This window comes from Garra rufa, chromosome 20 (assembly GCF_049309525.1).
Source record: "Garra rufa chromosome 20, GarRuf1.0, whole genome shotgun sequence".
Lineage (NCBI taxonomy): Eukaryota > Metazoa > Chordata > Actinopteri > Cypriniformes > Cyprinidae > Garra > Garra rufa.
The window spans coordinates 3,914,109-3,932,693 of NC_133380.1; the positions used below are offsets into that span (position 1 = coordinate 3,914,109).

General features: G+C 33.0%; 1 protein-coding gene across 1 annotated transcript in view; it reads right to left on the reverse strand.

Annotated features, from left to right (window-relative positions):
- Nucleotides 1–1,186: 1,186 nt before the first annotated feature.
- Nucleotides 1,187–18,585, reverse strand: part of slmapa (sarcolemma associated protein a) — an 80,041-nt gene continuing 62,642 nt past the window's right edge. The window contains exons 17-23 of the mRNA XM_073825299.1: nt 15,082–15,201; nt 14,906–14,980; nt 11,888–12,193; nt 8,180–8,297; nt 7,562–7,733; nt 5,685–5,819; nt 1,187–1,294 (exon numbers count right to left, since the gene is read on the reverse strand). Coding sequence (XP_073681400.1) covers nt 1,202–1,294; nt 5,685–5,819; nt 7,562–7,733; nt 8,180–8,297; nt 11,888–12,193; nt 14,906–14,980; nt 15,082–15,201 — 1,019 coding nt within the window. The 3' untranslated portion in view covers nt 1,187–1,201. The remainder of the gene's footprint in view (nt 1,295–5,684; nt 5,820–7,561; nt 7,734–8,179; nt 8,298–11,887; nt 12,194–14,905; nt 14,981–15,081; nt 15,202–18,585) is intronic.

The window sequence follows — 18,585 nt, forward strand, 5'->3', positions numbered from 1 at the left end:
ATCATGCTGTCTAAAGAAGAAAAATAACGCTGTTTTAAAGCTATCCTTTCTGTGCTACAAGCGTTGCTTTTTTGCATTCGAGGTCAAAATCCATCAAGTGTGATGGATTTTTGTTGCAGTGTCTTTCCAGTAAAACAATAACAAAACAAAAACAAAAATGCAAAAACACAATCCTCGACACGTTGAACCAGATGAGTTCGGCTTTTTTGCTCCACGACTGTTTATTTACAGCACAGCAGACAAATGTGAACCACACACCAAACACATCATTGGTTAATTCGTCTTCCCGCAGTCTCAAAAGCAGCTCGCACATCCAAAATTTCAACAACTCATTCCGTTCACCCGCAAAATCATTCAGATTCGTGACACTTCCACCCATTTTCCCCCAGTCTTTGCATCCAATTGCATTCAGTAAGAAGAAACCTATGTTACAGGTAAGGCAGCAAAATCCCCGAGCCTTTTTTTCAGGAGGTACTGTAGGCGTTTTTAGTACGGAAAGTGCTCCATCTCAGTCCAAACAGCAGGACAGTGTGTTGGTAAAAAGCTACAATGTTTGTTTTTTTCTTTTAGGTCAACGCTCCATTCCGTTTGAACCCTTACATGTCAAGAACGTCCAATTTCAAAATCAGCTAGATGCTTGTAGTGTCTCTGACATGAACATTTGCTTATAATACATGATACAAGAGAAACAGCCATAGAGAACAACGACAGCACTGTGCTAGAAGCATGTCGGGTCGAACACACGAAAAACAGCACAGACGACGTGAAATTTAGACTTTTTTTTTTCATTCGAATTGATGATACGCTGCATGAGTGGCACTTCAATGTGAACTAGTCCTAGTAGTATTTAATAAGTAGGCACTTCGCCCCTCTGTGCCCTAGAATTCAGATTCATTTGGCTGTACATCCGAGTCCAAAAAAAGAAACGGCAGACCTAGTTTAGGCCAGTTTAATCATTAAAATTCCCATCCGAGTGACAAAAATGCTCATAGATTGTTTATTCTAATAGTATGCGTTACAATTGTATCTCCTCTTTCGTTCTATACTATATACATTTGCATTTTACACAGACATTGGGGCTGTATTGTCAAAAACGAGAGGTATTACGTTCAGATTTAGACCGTGTGTGTGTGTGTGTGTGTATTGGGATTGGACAGAGGGCCGTGCCGGGGACAGGAAGTGCTCGTGTTCTGATTGGTTCTCAGGAGGAGCTCTTGGAAAAGTTAGGATAAAGCACCACTGCTGTCACGGCCACAACGGCGGCGACCACCGGCATCCAGGGCATCCATCCGCTCTGAAACGACAGCATTGAAATTAATAAAGGGTTTTAACTAAGATGCACCAGAGCAACCAGGACAGAAGCACTGGAGACTGGAGCTGAGAGACAGAGAGAGACCTGGGTGAGAGTAAGTAAGAGAGACAAAGAGTTAGAAGAGAAATACACTGATGAACGGAGAAAAAGAGGGAGAAGAGAGGGAAAGCAAATATTTAAGAAAAACTGGGAGAACCAGTTACCTCACAGAAGTTACAAAGCAAATAAACGCAAACACAAACGGCTTTCTTCAAAGCCGAAGAAAGAAAAGCTGCGTTTAAGGGAACAGATCAGTCAAAAATGACAAGATGGAACATCATTTGCTCTCTTGTGTTGTTTTAAACCTGTATGGCTTTCTAAGTTGGCTTCTGTGAGACACACACACACACACACACACACACACACACACACAAAAAGCATTTTAGCAGAATTTTCATGCTGCTTTTTTCTGTATAGAAATGTGCATTGACCAAGGGCTCTCAATGTCTTAAAAAAACATTTATAATAATAATTTATTATTATTATTATAATATGATAATTATTATAAAAGATAAAAAAAAATACAAAAAAAAAATACATTACTTCTGAAACAGTAATATTGTACTGTAAAAAAGTATTTAATGAAAATCAATAAACTATTATTTATTTGTAAAATAAAAAGGGACCAAAAAAAGCATTTTAGCTGAATTTATATGCTTTTTTTTTCTCTGTATAAAAGTGTACATTGACCGACCAATGGGTGCCAAACTCTTAAAAAATAAAGAATAATATTTAATATGTAATGATTTATTTTAAAATATAAAAAACAAATACAAAAATAAAAACATTACTACTGAAACAGTAATATTGTACTGTAAAATAAAAGCATTTAATGCTAATTATAATAAACTATTAATAAACTAATAATTAATTAACTAAAATAAATAAAAAAATAATAATAATTAATTTAAAAGTAAAACACAAAAGCATTTATGCAGAATTTCCATACTTCTTTTTTTCTGTATAAAATGTAGAGTGACTAAGGGCTATCAATCTTAAAAATAAATAAATGGTGATAATAATAATAATTATTATTATTATTATTATTATTATTACCTTTTATATATAAAGACAACTATTATAATAAAATATAAAAATTAAATAAATAAATACTATTTACTATTGAAATAATATTGTACTGTAAAATAAAAGCATTTAATGATAATTAAATACAATATATACATTTAAAACTAATAATAATTATAATCTTTTTAATTTATGGACCTACAGTAATATTTATATATAATATACATATAATACACAATTTTAATGCTGCTTTTTTTCTCTATAAAAGTGTTCAGTGACCAATGGTCAATCTCTAAAAGGAAAAAAATAAAAATAAATGCAATAAAATTAAAATTATTCTTATTATTATTATCTTTAATATATAATGATTATTAAAATCAAATATTTTCTTTTAAAATATAAAAACTAAATATTCTGTATAAAACTGTTCAGTGTTTTATAAATAAATAAATAATAAAATATATTTAATTTAATTATATATTTAATATATAATGATAATTATAATCAAATACTTTACTTTTAAAATAAAAACTAAATTAATAAATACATTACTATTGAAATAGCAATACTGTATTGGAAAATATACAAGTATTTAATGTTAATTAAATACTTTAAATATTTTATATATAAAAACATTAAAATTTGCAGAGCTTTTTTATTAGTATTATATATATATATATATATATATATATATATATATATATATATATTTTTTTTTTTTTTTTTGCCACAAAACTTTTACACTGCTCATACTTCAGGTCAGAAAATACAGAAATCCACATAACACAGAAAAAAACTCAACAAAACTTGTCTTAATGCACCCAGTTTAAATGTGCAAATGCATGAATAAGCTACATCAAAAAATATATATTTTCGTATGACTTCTATTTAATGCATGAGTCATGTGGGCTGTAGTTATGCTGTCATTTAGTTATTTTCACAGTTTGACAACCACTGATCACTTTATTCCTTCATTGCATGGAAATGAGCAGCATGAACATTCGTCAAAACATCTTCTTTATAGTTCTTCGAATAATACTAATTAATACAGGTTTGAAACAACACCAGGGTGAGCACATGATGACAGAATGTTCATCTTTGGATGAAATATGCCTTTAGTTTCACAAAAGTAAAGAAGAACAGCAAAAGACAGATGATATGATGACCAAAACGCCCCAAAACAGAACGAAAAAGAAAAAAGCATCCAAAATCCCAGAATGCAGAGATTTATATGGTGATCCGAGCAGGACAAGACAGTTATTGTGTTTGGTTAGTAATAGGTGATTCTGGGTGGATGAGGGATCGGTTAAGAGTTCCCACGTGTGGCCAAGCACCGAAAAGGGATTTTGGGGCGAAGCGGGTGCAGAGATGACGGATGAGAGTTTGCCATGCACAGGTCGTGTATATACATGATGATATATACAGAGGTGGATAAACAGGAGACACACAAACAGACTCAACAGGAGCGTGTGTACCTTTCTACCACAACTGGCCGAAGCACCAATACAGCAAAGCCAGGAATAGACCGATGAAAATGGCTTGGACAGGCTGCAATATGGATGGCTAGAGGAGGGAAGGGATATTACAAATAAAACAAAAATCAATCGTCAAACTATTCAACGGAAATCAAGCTGGGGAAGTCGAAACATCTACAACAAACATACAAACGTACACAAACAAAAACGGCCAGAAAAAGGGGTGCGGTGGGAGGGACCGTCCATAAATCAACACACACACAAATATCAAACGCCCCAGAACCACAAAACACATTTGGACATCTAGAAGCAGGAAGGACATCAGGAACGTGGACAGTGTTCGAGGCATTAATAAATCACAGCACACAATTTATCGGTGTTAAATTCAATCAACGACATAAAGTGACTGTGAATCCAATCAGCAGTGTGCAAGGGATTGTACTAAGGGAATTGTGGGATATTAAAGTGATAACTAATTTTGTGTAGCAAAAAAGTAAAAAAAAACAGTGGGAAATATTCTTCTTAGGTCATAATGATGAAAAAAGGAAAACCTGAAAGTGAAAAATCTGAAGTTTTGAGGGGTTAATTACTTAATATGAACTCATAAACAATAACAATATCCATTGAAACCTATAGCTTTTTAGTGTACTATAGAACATCTGAATGCACCTACACTACTAGTCAAAGGATTTTTAATGTTTTTTTTTTTAATGTAAAGTCTCTTCTGCTCACCAAGCCTGCATTTATTTGATTCAAAGTACAGCAAAAGCAGTAAAATTGTGAAATATTTTTACTATTTCAAATAACTGCTTTCGATTTGAATATATTTTATAATGTAATTTATTCCTGTGATGAAAGCTGAACTTTTAGTATCATTACCCCAGTCTTCAGTGTCACATGATCATTCGGAGTACATTTATTTCAGGATTCTTTGATAAATAGAAAAAGTCAGTAACATTTTATTTTTATTTTTAGGGAAAGAAATGATAGAAATCATACTTTTATTTAGCAAGGATGCTTTTAATTAATCAAAAGTGATGCTAAAATCATGTATAATGTTACAAAAGATGTCTATTTCAGATAAATGTTTTCTATTATTCAAAGAAACCTAAAAACATTATACTCCGCTGTTTTCAACATTATATAATTGTTTTTTGAGTAACATTTTATTTTTATTTTTAAGGAAAGAAATGATAGAAATCATACTTTTATTAAGCAAGGATGCTTTTAATTAATCAAAAGTGATGCTACAATCATGTATAATGTTACAAAAGATGTCTATTTCAGATAAATGTTTTCTATTATTCAAAGAAACCTAAAAACATTATACTCTGCTGTTTTCAACATAATAGAATTGTTTTTTGAGCAGCAAATCAGAATATTAGAATGATTTCAAATGGATCATGTGACAGTGAAGACTAGAGTAATGATGCTAAATTCAGCTTTGATCACACAAATAAATTACATTTTAAGATATATTTGAATAGAAAGCAGCTATTTTAAATTGTAAAAATATTTCAAAATTTTTGCTGTACTTGCAGGTTTGATGAGCAGAAAATACTTCTTTAAAAAAACAAAAATCTTTTGACCGGTTGTGTACAGTGCTGAAATACAAATAATATTTGCTAACAGCTTACAAAATCACGTTGTATATGTGTGCTCAGCGGTGTTTTCCACAGCAGTGCAAAACAGCGAAGGAAGATCTATCACTGGTTGCTGAAAACTGCAACAATGGCGTAATGTAAGCGACAGCTAATTAACTGAAGTACGATCTTAATGCTGGCTGCAAAGCAGTGTGTTGCAAATGCAAATGTGCTGGTTGTGAGACTCACATTGCTGCCCTTCTCCTGCAGGAGTTTGAGGTTGACCTTGCACTGTTCCAGCTCATCGTTGATGGAGCGTTTCTCCTGCTCCGTCTGCTCATACTGCTGCCGGAGATCTGAGAGCAGATTCTGAGTGTCGTCGTACTGGAGAGAAAAAGAGAGATTATGCAAATCATTGCACCAAAAAACAACAACAAAACACAAAAAAATACATTTGTGTCTGTAAGACTTTTTGAAGTAGTTTAACTTCCAGAATAAAAATTCTGATAATCTATTCACCGCCATGTCTTTCTTTCTTCAGTTGAAAAGAAATTAGGGTTTTTGAGGAAAACATTCCAGCCTTTTCTCAATATAGTGGACTTAAATGGGAGCCAAGAGATTGAAGGTCCAAATTGCAGTTTCAATGCAGCTTCAAATGGCTCTACACGATCCCAGCTGAGAAATAAGGGTCTTATCTAGCAAAACAACGTCATTTTTTAAGAAAAACACAAATTTATATACTTTTAAAACCACAAATGCTCGTCTTTACTGCATAATCACGTTGGAAGTCACACGTGACATTGGCAGATGTACCGACCTGGTGTTTACAAAGCGAACGTGCAAAGAAAGTCAAACGCCTTTTTTACAAAAAAAAAAAAAAGGTAAAACAGTTTTGAAGTTTTGAAAATGAGATTTTTGGCCCTACCCTAACTTTTTGAACTGAAGTAATGTGTGAAATGTTTTTTTTTTCTTAGAAAATGACTGATCGTTTTTCTAGATAAGACCTTTATTCCCTGGCTGGGATTGTGTAGAGCCCTTTGAAGCTGCATTGGAACTGCAAATTGGACCTTCAACTCATTGGCCACCAATGAATTCCACTATATGGAGAAAAATCCTGGAATGTTTTCCTCAACAACGAGAAAGACGAGCATTTATGGTTTTATGTAATGTTTTTCTCAAAGACAAGCAAGACAAGCATTTGTGGTTTAAAAAGTATATCAATTTGTATTTTTCTTAGAAAATGACCAATCGTTTTGATAGGTAAGACCCTTATTTCTCATCTGGGATTGTGTAAAGCCAGTTGAAGCTGCAGTGAAACTGCAATTTGGATCTTCAACCCATTTATCCCCTCTGAACAAATAGCCTACATAGTGCGCCTCCCATCCAATAAATCACAATGAAATTCTGTCAATTTCATTAGGAAATTCAAGCAATAAATACCGTTTTGGCTCTCTTTAATATGACGTGATATATCTGTGTAGTCGCCTGAGCATAATCAAAGGCATAGCAAAAGACTCGTGACAGTTTCATTTTTGTTTTGGATCCAGTACTCTGCTGCTACACTGGAGCGCACTCGCCACCAACTGGACAGGGGTGTGAATTACAGCAACAAATTACAATAGATCTTCCTCAGTGTAATTTGTCAAATAGACGGACAGCCTTCAGATTTTTCCGTCATTGCTATAAAAAAAATAAAATAAAAAAAATAAAAAAAATTTGGTTTTCGCGACCTCTGACCTTAACTGTCTTGAACCAGAATACACAGAGTACACGCAGAGCTAGACAAGACGAGCATTTGAGGTTAAAAAGTATATAATTTTTTTTTTTTTTTTTTTTAGAAAACGACTGATTCGTTTTGCTAGATAAGACTCTTCTTCCTCGGCTGGGATCATTTAGAGCCCTTTGAAGCTGCATTTAAACTGCATTTGGAAGTTAAAACTCACGAGCACCATAGAAGTCCACTATATGGAGATAATGATTCCTGAAATGTTTTCCTCAAAAAGCAATTTCTTTATGACTGAAGAAAGAAAGACATCAACAACTTGGATGACAAAGGGGTAAGTACATTCTGTCAATTTTTGTTGTGGAAGTTGTAAAAGGTCTGGGTGGTCTTTATTTGCTCGTACCTCTTTCTGTAGGTCTCTGGTGCGGCTTTCGGCTTTGGCCAGTTGGACCTTAAGTTTGCTAGCGTCCTGTTGGTGCTGGTCTTGTATTGACCCCAGTTTGTTCTCCAGGTCACCCTGGGATTTCTCCAGAGCGTTCAGGCTGCAGCTCAACGTTGCACTCCGCTCTTTGGAGCTTTGAAACAAAGAACAGAAAATAAAGTCAAAGATCGTGCCGTTTATGTGAATAAATTCGTGCCAGGAAAAGAATGTTGTAGAACATTCCTAATAGTGTTGCGAAGCTCTAGGGCAGATGAGCTCATAGCGTTACCTATAAAACGATAACGTCAGTATAGAGACATACACGCACTGCCTAGGGCAGAGATTAAGGACAGGACAAAGGTACTTAAATATTATAATGGTAACCGGTTGTTTAAGAAGTATCATTGGAAAAGTGTCTTTGTAAACACAAAGAGATGCGGTTCTTGTGCAATATGATGATTCAATCATTCTTTATTTAACAGAGCAGGTGTGGAATCTGACATAATGTACTTAAAAAACATTTAAAACCAGGTGACTCATTTTTGTTGTGCGAAATTTTCTAAAAGACCTTGAGAAACTATTCGTGTGAATGCGGCCCACCTGTCAAGCTCTTCTTCTAGTCTGTGGAGCTTCTGCATCAACGTTGTCTTCTCAGACCGCAGACTGTCACATTCATTCTGCAGACTAGAGCATTCGGTTTGAAGCTTCTCCAATTCACCTGACACAGAAACAGAGAGAAAAGCAAATTATAGAATTGATCCCCTCCACTCACACCCTAAACAGCCTATTACATAGTCTTTAAGTGTATCTTTTGGACAGTACATTAAATAATAAACTAAAAAATAAAACTAAAATGATAAAACTATATATAATTTAAAATAGATGTATATAAATAGATATTAAAATATATTTACATAAACATTTAAAAATATGCCAGTCAAATGTTTTTTTTTTTCTTTTAAGAAGTCTTTTCTGCTCACCAAGCCTACATTTATTTGATTCAAAGTACGGCAAAAACAGTAAAATTCTGAAATATTTTTACCATTTAAAATAACTGTTTTCTAGCTGAATACATTTTAAAATGTAATTTGTGATTTCAAAGCTGGATTTTTAGCATCATTACTCCAGTCACATGATCCGTCAGAAATCATTCTAATATTCTGATTTGCTGCTCAAAAAACATTATTATTATGCTAAAAACAGCAGAGTAGAATTTTTTCAGGTTTATTAGGGAGTTCAGAAGAACAGCATTTGTCTGAAATAGAATTCAGAATATTAGCACTTTTGATCAATTTAAAGCATCCTTGCTAAAAAAAAGTATTTTATTCCAAAAAAAAAAAAAAAAATTATACAGACTCCAAACTTTTGAATGGTATAGTGCAGGGGTCTTCAACTAAAACGGCTCAAGGTCCAGTAATGAACCCTGCTCACCAGCCGAGGTCCGGACAATTATATATAAAAAACTTTTTTTGTTTTTTTGCGAGACCAGGGTATCTGCTTAAATTCTAGACATTCAAATACCTTTTTAAAGACCTGAACAAAAAAAAAAAAAAAAAAAAGACTTAATTTACAATTCAGATGCAGGTTTCACAAAACAAAAAAGATTTCTTAAATTATAAACTTCACATTCCAGCTTTCAAGAGTAAAAAATATCAATTCTTATATTAATTTAAACAATTATTGTCAATCAAGTATTATATTAATTAACATATACATATATTTTACTGCCTTAATTTTTTTAATTTGTATAACACATGATCTTGTCGATCCATCAGTTCACATTTACGATTCTACGTGTTTGCTGCTTAAAACCATGGATTTATTTTTTTACATTGGTCTTTTTGACAACAGCAGACGTACCAGCTCATTAAAAACGGCAGATCATTCTCTTCCAGCAGGAGGCTCTATCAGAATGGTACACAAAGCAGCGCCGCAGCTGACTTTGAAACGTGCAGCGCTAATATTTATTCAATGGATAGCCTTATAAAGTTTCATCGCAATTCTTGCCTTTTAGTCCCCACATTTAAGACAACCTGAAATCATAATTAAGACTTTCTTAACCCCTAATAACACTGCAGTCATCAATGAAAATTAAGAGCTTTATTTTAAACACAGACTTTCAAAAACAACCCTTAGCCTACACAAAATACGTTTCTTTTTATTTTTTTTCCCCACTGTGTTCGGCGCACAAGAGAAATATTAGGGAAGTAAATTAATATCAGCATATATTCGTCTATCACTGTCTCTGAGAGAATGTGCACGACAGACGCTGAAAGCGCTGTTTTTACTTTCACTTTAACATATTGCGCAGTTTTCACGTTGCTTGTGTGATATCCATTGGCTCACCTTCATGGTTTAAAACATAATTTATGAAAATACAGTATAAAAAGATATATTTACAATATTTTGCGAGGTAACCCCAACATAATGCGTTTTCCATCAACGTTTTTCACTCACTGAAAGCTACATCTGTCTGTACGCAATGCGCCGATCTCTGCTCTCATCGCTGCACTGAAGATTGCACCCAAACACTGACCCTGGTGTGCTTGATATAATTTTTTTATTAGAAATTAGCGTTTGGCATTTTTTTATTTAATCATGTCAAAAGCTTTCACGGTCCGCATGGACGCATTTTTATTTCAGGTAAACGCTGATCTTTAGATCTTTCTATTCATAAAAGAGTCCTAAAAAATATAGCTTAACTGTTTTAAATATTGATAATAATAATAATAATAATAATAATGAATGTTTCTTGAGCAGCAAAGCATCATGAATGATTTCTGAAGGATCATTGTGACACTGAAGACTAGAGTAATGATGCTGAAAATGTAGCTTTGATCACAGGAATAAATTATATTTTAAAATATGTTCAAATAAAATAACAGAAATTTTAAATAGTAAAAATATATATTTTTTAAATGTCCTGTTTTGCTGTAATCTGGATAAAATAAATGCAGTCTTGGTGAGCAGAAGAGACTTAAAAAGAAGAAGAAAAGAAATGATACTGTTCAAAAACGTTTGAGTGGTAGTGTATACATATAAAAATATGATTCCTATAATACTAATAACTTATAATCCTATAATTTACATAATAATTATATAATATATATAATCCCTCAGATTTTAAAATATCAGGTGAAAAACATTACCTAAACATTTATAGTTACTCAAAACAGGTTAATTTAACATATTCTGTCTGTGTCCAGATTTTTGGTTTCAGCTTGATATTTTTATTTCGGTATTTCACTAGTATTAATTTTATCCTGTCATGTTTTATTTTATAGGTTGAGATACTGCTGTAGCCTAAAATGGCTTAAAAGATCTCAGAAGCACTGTCAAAACATTTTTATGCACATTTTTCTGTGAAAAACAAAACAAGAATCCAATAAATAATAAATTAACCCAGCAGGATGGACGATAATAAAACCGCTTCGTGACTCTGGACGACACATTAAAGAAGGCCTGGAGAGAAAGACCCTAGCGAAATGAATACAGCATGTGTGCCTTCTTAATATGCCTTCTTGTGAAATGCGAAGACATAAAGAAACGGTGAATGAACATCCACATTTGATATGTGTAAAGATATATTCAATCTTTGAACTAAAAAAACTGTGATTTTTAAAAAACAAGTTTCTTATGCTCACCAAAGCTGCATTTATTTCATTAAAATCCAGTAAAATTGTGAAAAAGTATTTCAATTTAAAATAGCCGTTTTCTATTTGAATATTTGTTAAAATGTAATTTATTCCTGTGATCAAATCTGAATTTTCAGTATCATTACTGCAGTCTTCGGTGTCTTCAGAAATCATTCTAATATGATGATTTTGCTGCTCAAGATTTTTTTTTTTAACTTTTTTCTCAGGATTCTTAAACGAATAGAAAGTACAACAGAACAGCATTTATGTGAAACAGAAATCTTTTGTAACATACTGTCACTTTTGATTAGTTTAATGCATCCCTGCTGAATACAAATCTCACTGGCCCCAATCTTTTAAAAAGTACTGCATGTGCTCATTTAACTCAAACTCAATTTTCTTCTCATGGTGAAAAACTGAACTCAAACAATGCAAATTAGAGGAAACAAATGTTTCCAAACAGGAATCAAAGGCGCTAGAAAAGAGAGAGATCACAAAACACCAGATCAGTAATGATCTCAGCCATTGTTCCCGCTTGATTTACGACATCCAGCGATCATTACAAGCCAAACAGCACATTAGGGACACAGCAGGTTCACCGCTGAACCGGGTCTGGGTTCAATAGTGATTCTGCTCAGCTAAGGCTTATAAAGGCCAAAAACCAATGGAGTACCTTGGAGATGACTAGCTCTTTCCTGGTGCTGGCTCTGGAGCTGGAAGCTGGCCTGCAGGTTGCTGATCTCCACTTCATACTTGGCTGCCGTCTGTCTCCATTTGTCCAGTTCGGCGGTGACGACGCTCAGGTCTCCCTGCAGGGTGGCGATCTCTCGCTCTCGCTCGGCCGTGGCGGCCTCCATGGCGTGCCGGAGCACCAGGATCTCCTCCTGAGCGCTGTAGAGCTCCTCGCGGGTGGTGGTGATAGTGTTCTCTCTCTGCTCACGCAACGCCTCCATGTCAGACTGGAGCTTCGCCAATTGAGCTGAAGATTTTAACATGATTAACAAGTGGTATTAGATCTAAAAATTTAAACATGGCAACTAAAAATATTTTTGATTTCACAATTTCTCAGAGATCTTTTAGTCTATGCTAGTGATACGTGGATGGCGGTTATATCCGCGGGTCGGGTGGGTCGGGTAATAAAAAAATGCATTCTGATTATTTGCGGGTGGATCACAGGTGGATGAGATAAATCAATAATGATGCTAATATTAACTAAATTTTCTAAAACATGAACGCGTTTTAAAAATTTTTTTCATCAGACAGAGGATATTTCCTTTGTGTGTGTGTGTGTGTTTTCGCCTGTTCGAGACGTTTTTGGTGACAGAAACGGTGACATTCCATATAAAGATTGTGTGATGATGTAGTGCATTGGTCGGCTTTGCGTTTGCCCACTTATCTGATGCGCATCATTCAGTAGTGTCCTGCTGCAGGGCTCCTGCATTATCCAAAATCATGACAGTCCAACACATGAATAGCTAATTCAATTGCATGTTAATAAATTTAAATATTCCCTAAAAACACCCAGTAAAGACAGTGATGTGGTCAGGACCGTGGCGCCGGCTTCTTTTGAAATATGTGACCCTGGACCACAAAACCAGTCATAAGGTTACATTTTACAAAACTGAGATATATACATCACATAAAAGCTCAATAAATAAGCTTTCTATTGATGTATAGTTTGTTAGGATAGGACAATATTTGGTCGAGATACATCTATTTGAAAATCTGAAATCTAAGGGTGCAAAAAATCAAAATACTGAGAAAATCACCTTTAAAGTTGTCCAAATTAAGTTCTTAGCAATGCATATTACTAATCAAAAATTACATTTTGATAGGTTTATAGTAGGAATTCTACAAAAACATCTTCATGGAACATGATCTTTACTTCATTTCCTAATGATTTTTGACATAAAAGAAAAATCAATAATTTTGACCCATACAATGTATTTTTGGCTATTGCTGCAAATATACCCCAGCGACTTAAGACTGCTTTTGTGGTCCAGGGTCACATATATATGACGATTGTGCCTGATGCGTACGCGCCTGCTCTGTCCTCAGATGCAGCATGTTCATTCATTCGCGAGAGCATGTCGGGCTAGGCGCGCAGTGGTTATTATTATTGATTACTTATTTGAATCAGTAGATTATAACGAAAACAATATTTTAAAAATGAAAAGAAGCAGATTTTTACGATCAGACTTTTCTTAAACTGGTGAACCCCTGTAAACTTCCAAAGTCCAAGCATCCAGTTTGCGTTAAAATAGTAAGTTTAGAACGGCTCTAACACAGAAAACCCGACCGATTTCGTCAGAGATTGCGCAGAGTCGCATTCAGATGTCAGTTAACGTTATTCTTTTCTGTGTGGATTTGGCTTAAAATCATGAGTGACTTAAACGTAACGTTACAAAAGTGTGCAGCGATGTGCAGATCAGCTGAATCAATCTGCTGTTAAAAAATGAACCATCCATTTATCATATCATCATGCAAAAGTAAGAATTACAATAAGTGTAATATGACGATCGGGTGCGGTTATCTAAATCAGAGAAAAATATAGGTGCGGGTGGGGGGCGGGCGGATCATTTATTTGAAGCTGCGGATTCGGGTGACGATTGAGCCATCCGCGCATCTCTAGTCTATGCAGTTTTCACTTTAGTAAACTTTACTTGTAGCATGTCTGGATCCAATAATTGAAATTCAAATTTTAATGCATGCTTCTTCTGTCTACCATGTCTACCTCTTTACTACTAGTTATAGCAAAAAAAACATGAATTTACATCAAAAGTTGTGCTGAACAAACCTGTATGATTTACTGAAATGCATCACTCAACAGCATAAAAAAAGTGATTGAAACAACGTTTACCTCAGGAAAGCCATTTAATTTCCATAAAAAAACTCTACATAGGAGCGTTTCATTAATATAAGCACTATATTACATATTCAGTATAATTTTACTTAACCTCATTTTTATAATTAATGTATGTTTGAATAAATCTGTCATGAATTTTTTTTTTTTTTCAATTTTTTTTTTTTTTTTCATAAAAACGGTCTTATTTTATATATATAAAATATATAAAATGAATAAAACCTAAATTTCAAATTTGGCATTTTAGTAAAAAAAATAAAAAATAATAATAATTAAAAAAACTGGAGCAGAAACATAGTAAACATTTTATATAAAACCTGCAATATATGACTATTGATTAATAAATAAATAAATTAAAATTTAATAATTATTTTAAAATATATTAGTTTTTTTCAGCTAGATGAAAACTTTAATTTTGCTTTAAAAATTCATTTTAACAATAAACTGAAGTAGAAACAAGTAAATCATTAAAAAAGTTAAGATAAAACTGCATTGCAATATGCAATTTAAACAAAACTGGAAACATGAATCAGTAAACATTTTATATAAAAAAAACTATTTTTTATTTGAGTGTTGATTACTAAATCAATTTATTTAATTATTTTAAAAATATTTAGTTTTTTGGCTATATGAAAATGTTTAAGTTAAGATAAAAATGCCTTATGCTCCATTTAAATGTATTTACATTTCATTCTTGGTGGTAAAATAAAAAACTTTTCAGTGCATGACTAAAAACTGTTCCCATATTGATGATTAGATTCACAAGTCTTTTTGAAGATTGAAGTAAAAACACTAAAGCACAATTGAAGTAAGTGCTAAATGACTCACTCTGTAAAAAGCGGATCTGCTTAGCAGATTCTTCAGTCTGCTGTCTGTTGGTTCTCCTCTCCTCCTCCAACAGGGCTGATGAGAAAAAGACATTCAGCGATTTAACAGTGCAATCGTGACCCTTTATTATTTAGGCAAAAATCACTATTAAAGCAGTGTTTAGCACCCTGCCGTACCTTGCAGCTCGAGGCATTTCTGTTTGCCAGTGTTGGCGAGCTCCTGGGCCTCCTGCAGCTCTCGGTGGAGGTGCGGAATGACCTGCTCAGTGTCTCCAGCTTCCAGGTTCCTGTCCATTTCTGCAAACACACACAGATCAGACGATGCAATGAGGGAGCATGAAGAAATAACATGGCTGACATGAAGTAAAAAAGACATTCGCACATCTGTACATACATATTTATTTGTCAATTTATTTTTTACAAATTATTATTATTTTCTATTTTTGGTCTATTTATGCTTACATAAGTGTAATTTTTCTTATTCTCTTATTTTTATTGTCTGTGCGTCTCTGTGTACTGGAAGCTAATAATACTGAAACAAAATTCCTTGTATGCACAAGCATACTTGGCAATAAAGCTCTTTCTGATTCTGACATTAAAAGAGATAAATTGACCTAATGAGTAAAACCTCAAACCCTGAGCATTGCATTTATAACTCATCTTGCTCAAACATGAATGATGCAGCTTGTCAAATCCTAGTGATTGTAGCCCTTAGAGACACAAACATTAATATCTGTGAATTACTTTTTCATGCCTAAACATGTCTTTAGGAAGACATCAGTTCAGGTTTTAGTTTAGGCAAAATTTGCATTGGGGTTAATTTGGAAAAAAACATTGGAAAATTGCAACTCTGTGCATTAAAGGTGGCAAAACTAGCTTTTATTGTATTTTATCTTACATATGAGTTCATTTTATAATTTATTTAATTTTTACTATTATATTTTATATCTTATTTTCTGTATTATATTTTATTTTCTGTATTATATTTTATTTTAATATTTTTATTTAATTTTATTGATATAGCTAGTGAAACCCTTGAAACCCTGTATAATTATTATTTTATATTATTTTAAAATAATATTGTATTTTATTTAATATTTTATTTCATTTTATATTTTACATATGAGTTAATTTGGTTTCAAGGGTTTCACTAGCTGTGTCAATAAAATAAAATAAAAATATAAAAAATATATATAAAATATAATACTGAAAATAAGTTATAAAATATAATATTAAAAATGAAATAAAATATAAAATTAACGGTAACACTTTACAATAAGGTTCATTAGTTAAACATTAGTTAATGTATTAACTAACATGAACTAACCATGAACAATACATTTGTTACTGTATTTACTAATCTTCATTAACGTTAGTTAACGGAAATACAGTTGTTCATTGTTTGTTCATGTTAGTTCACACTGCATTAACTAATGTTAACAAAATGTTAATAATGTATTAGTAAATGTTGAAATTAACATTAACAAAGATTAATAAATGCTGTATAAGTGCAGTTCATTATTAGTTCATGTTAACTAATGTGGTTAACTAATGAACCTTATTGTAAAGTGTTACCGTTAATTTTATATTTTATTTCATTTTTAATATTATATTTTATAACTTATTTTCAGTATTATATTTTATATATATTTTTTATATTTTTATTTTATTTTATTGACACAGCTAGTGAAACCCTTGAAACCCTGTAAAAATATTAGGGGGTATTTTTTTTGTTTTTCAGTTATCTTTTTACTTTAGAATTATTATTTTATTTATTTATTGCTATTTTTCAATTTTTTTGCTTATACTTATTTAGTTTTAATTTTACTTTTTACTTATATCAATTTCATAATGTCAAAAGTAGTTTTGACACATATTTAATGACATTTAGGTTAGTATCTAATTACTCTTTCATGCCTAAACATGTCTTTAGGAAGCCATTTTTTATTTTAGTTTAGGCAACATTTGCATTGGGCTTTAATTTGGAAAATAAATATTATATTTTAAATTATATTTTATTTCATTTTTAATATTATATTTTACAATTTTTTTATTTATTTTTTTGACATAGCTAGTGAAACCCTTGAAACCCTGTAAAAATTGCATGCAAATATATATTTCAACCAGTATTTTATTTTACATGTAAAAAAAAACATTTTTAATATTATATTTAATATTTAATTCTTTGTAATTTATTATTAAATTTAATTTATTTCAATGCATATTAAATATATATTTCAACCAGTAGGGACAGATCGAATTTATACAAACATTGCATTTCTGTGTCTCCCAAAGCCAGGAGACCTTTTGCACAGGAATACAAATGTAAAATATAACATTAACATTTCTGTGCTACAAATGCTTCTCCTAAAAGCCCAAAGGCACCGTAAGCGTGAGACCAATCTGTCACGATGGGTCAAAACCTCTGGCGCCACAAATGGCACATTTTGTTCGACCCCATGGGCAGAAACATCAAGTGCTGAAACTCGAATACAGCTAACCAAAATCAAGATGCTTGCTCAGAATCAATTCATTATGTGAAGGATGATGTATTTCTATTTGCTCAGTTGCATGCATGACCCAGCTTGCAGAGGACAACCAAACAGCGAAAATGCATTGACTTCAGACAGGATTACGTTAGTCCAGCACGCTCAGACAGCTCTAATGGAAGATCTACAAATGGGCCGTTGAGATGACCCACATCAGGCCAAGCAAAAGAGATATTAGACGCTCTCCCGCGTTCCCTAGCATGACTTCAGCAATCTCTCTGAGGAGCATCCAGTGGGTCTCTCATGTGGTCTTGGAACAACAGGCTTTGGGAAAGCCTCCTCTGACCATAAACTGATGAACGTCCCCCTCTCTGAACGCTCTACAGATGTGGGTGAAGTCATGCGCTAATTTAAGGGCTGGTAATCCGTCATGATGTCAGACGAACGGTGTTTACTGCGGGCGAGGGAGTTGCTTTCAGGCAAAATGATGTAACGGAGTCTATTTAGCGGCGTTTCTGAAGTTTGGCCTTTTATTTAATGAGAGAGGGCACGAAGCGGTGTGTAATCTCATTCTGTTCCTTCTTCAGTGATTTCATCAAGAGCGTCTCGAACGGATTTTATAGCTGAGATTGAGTATTGGAGCCATATAAGGTTACATGCGTTCAGATAACTCTTCATTAAGGCAATTGAATAACTCATGCCAGACGCCTCGGTTTAGATGCAATCTAGGGGTGAAAGAGCAATTCAACAGCACCTCCTAGTGGCACGTTTTACCATTAAAGCTTACTGGACAAATCAAATCGGCATGCAAAAACTAATGCAAATGTGTTATGATCCAAGGCAAATACAGTAGATTTCTGAATGACAATTATCAACTGAACAATTAAGATGCTGACTAAAGATATCTGGATCAGTGTTGTTCTCAACCATTTTTATGGGAGCCAAAAAAGGATTAAAATGATTAAATATATGACATTCAAGCTTTAAAATAAACAAAAACAGCTTATTTCACTCCAGAGTTATTATAGGTAACTAAAAACCATACAAAAAAATTTATAGATAAATAAAACTGGGAAAAAATTAATGATAATACAAAAACGATAGAAATATTTACAAAAAATAAAATTAGCAAAATGACCAAAAATAAACTATAATAGATCTAAATGATAATAAATAACACATATTCACTGCC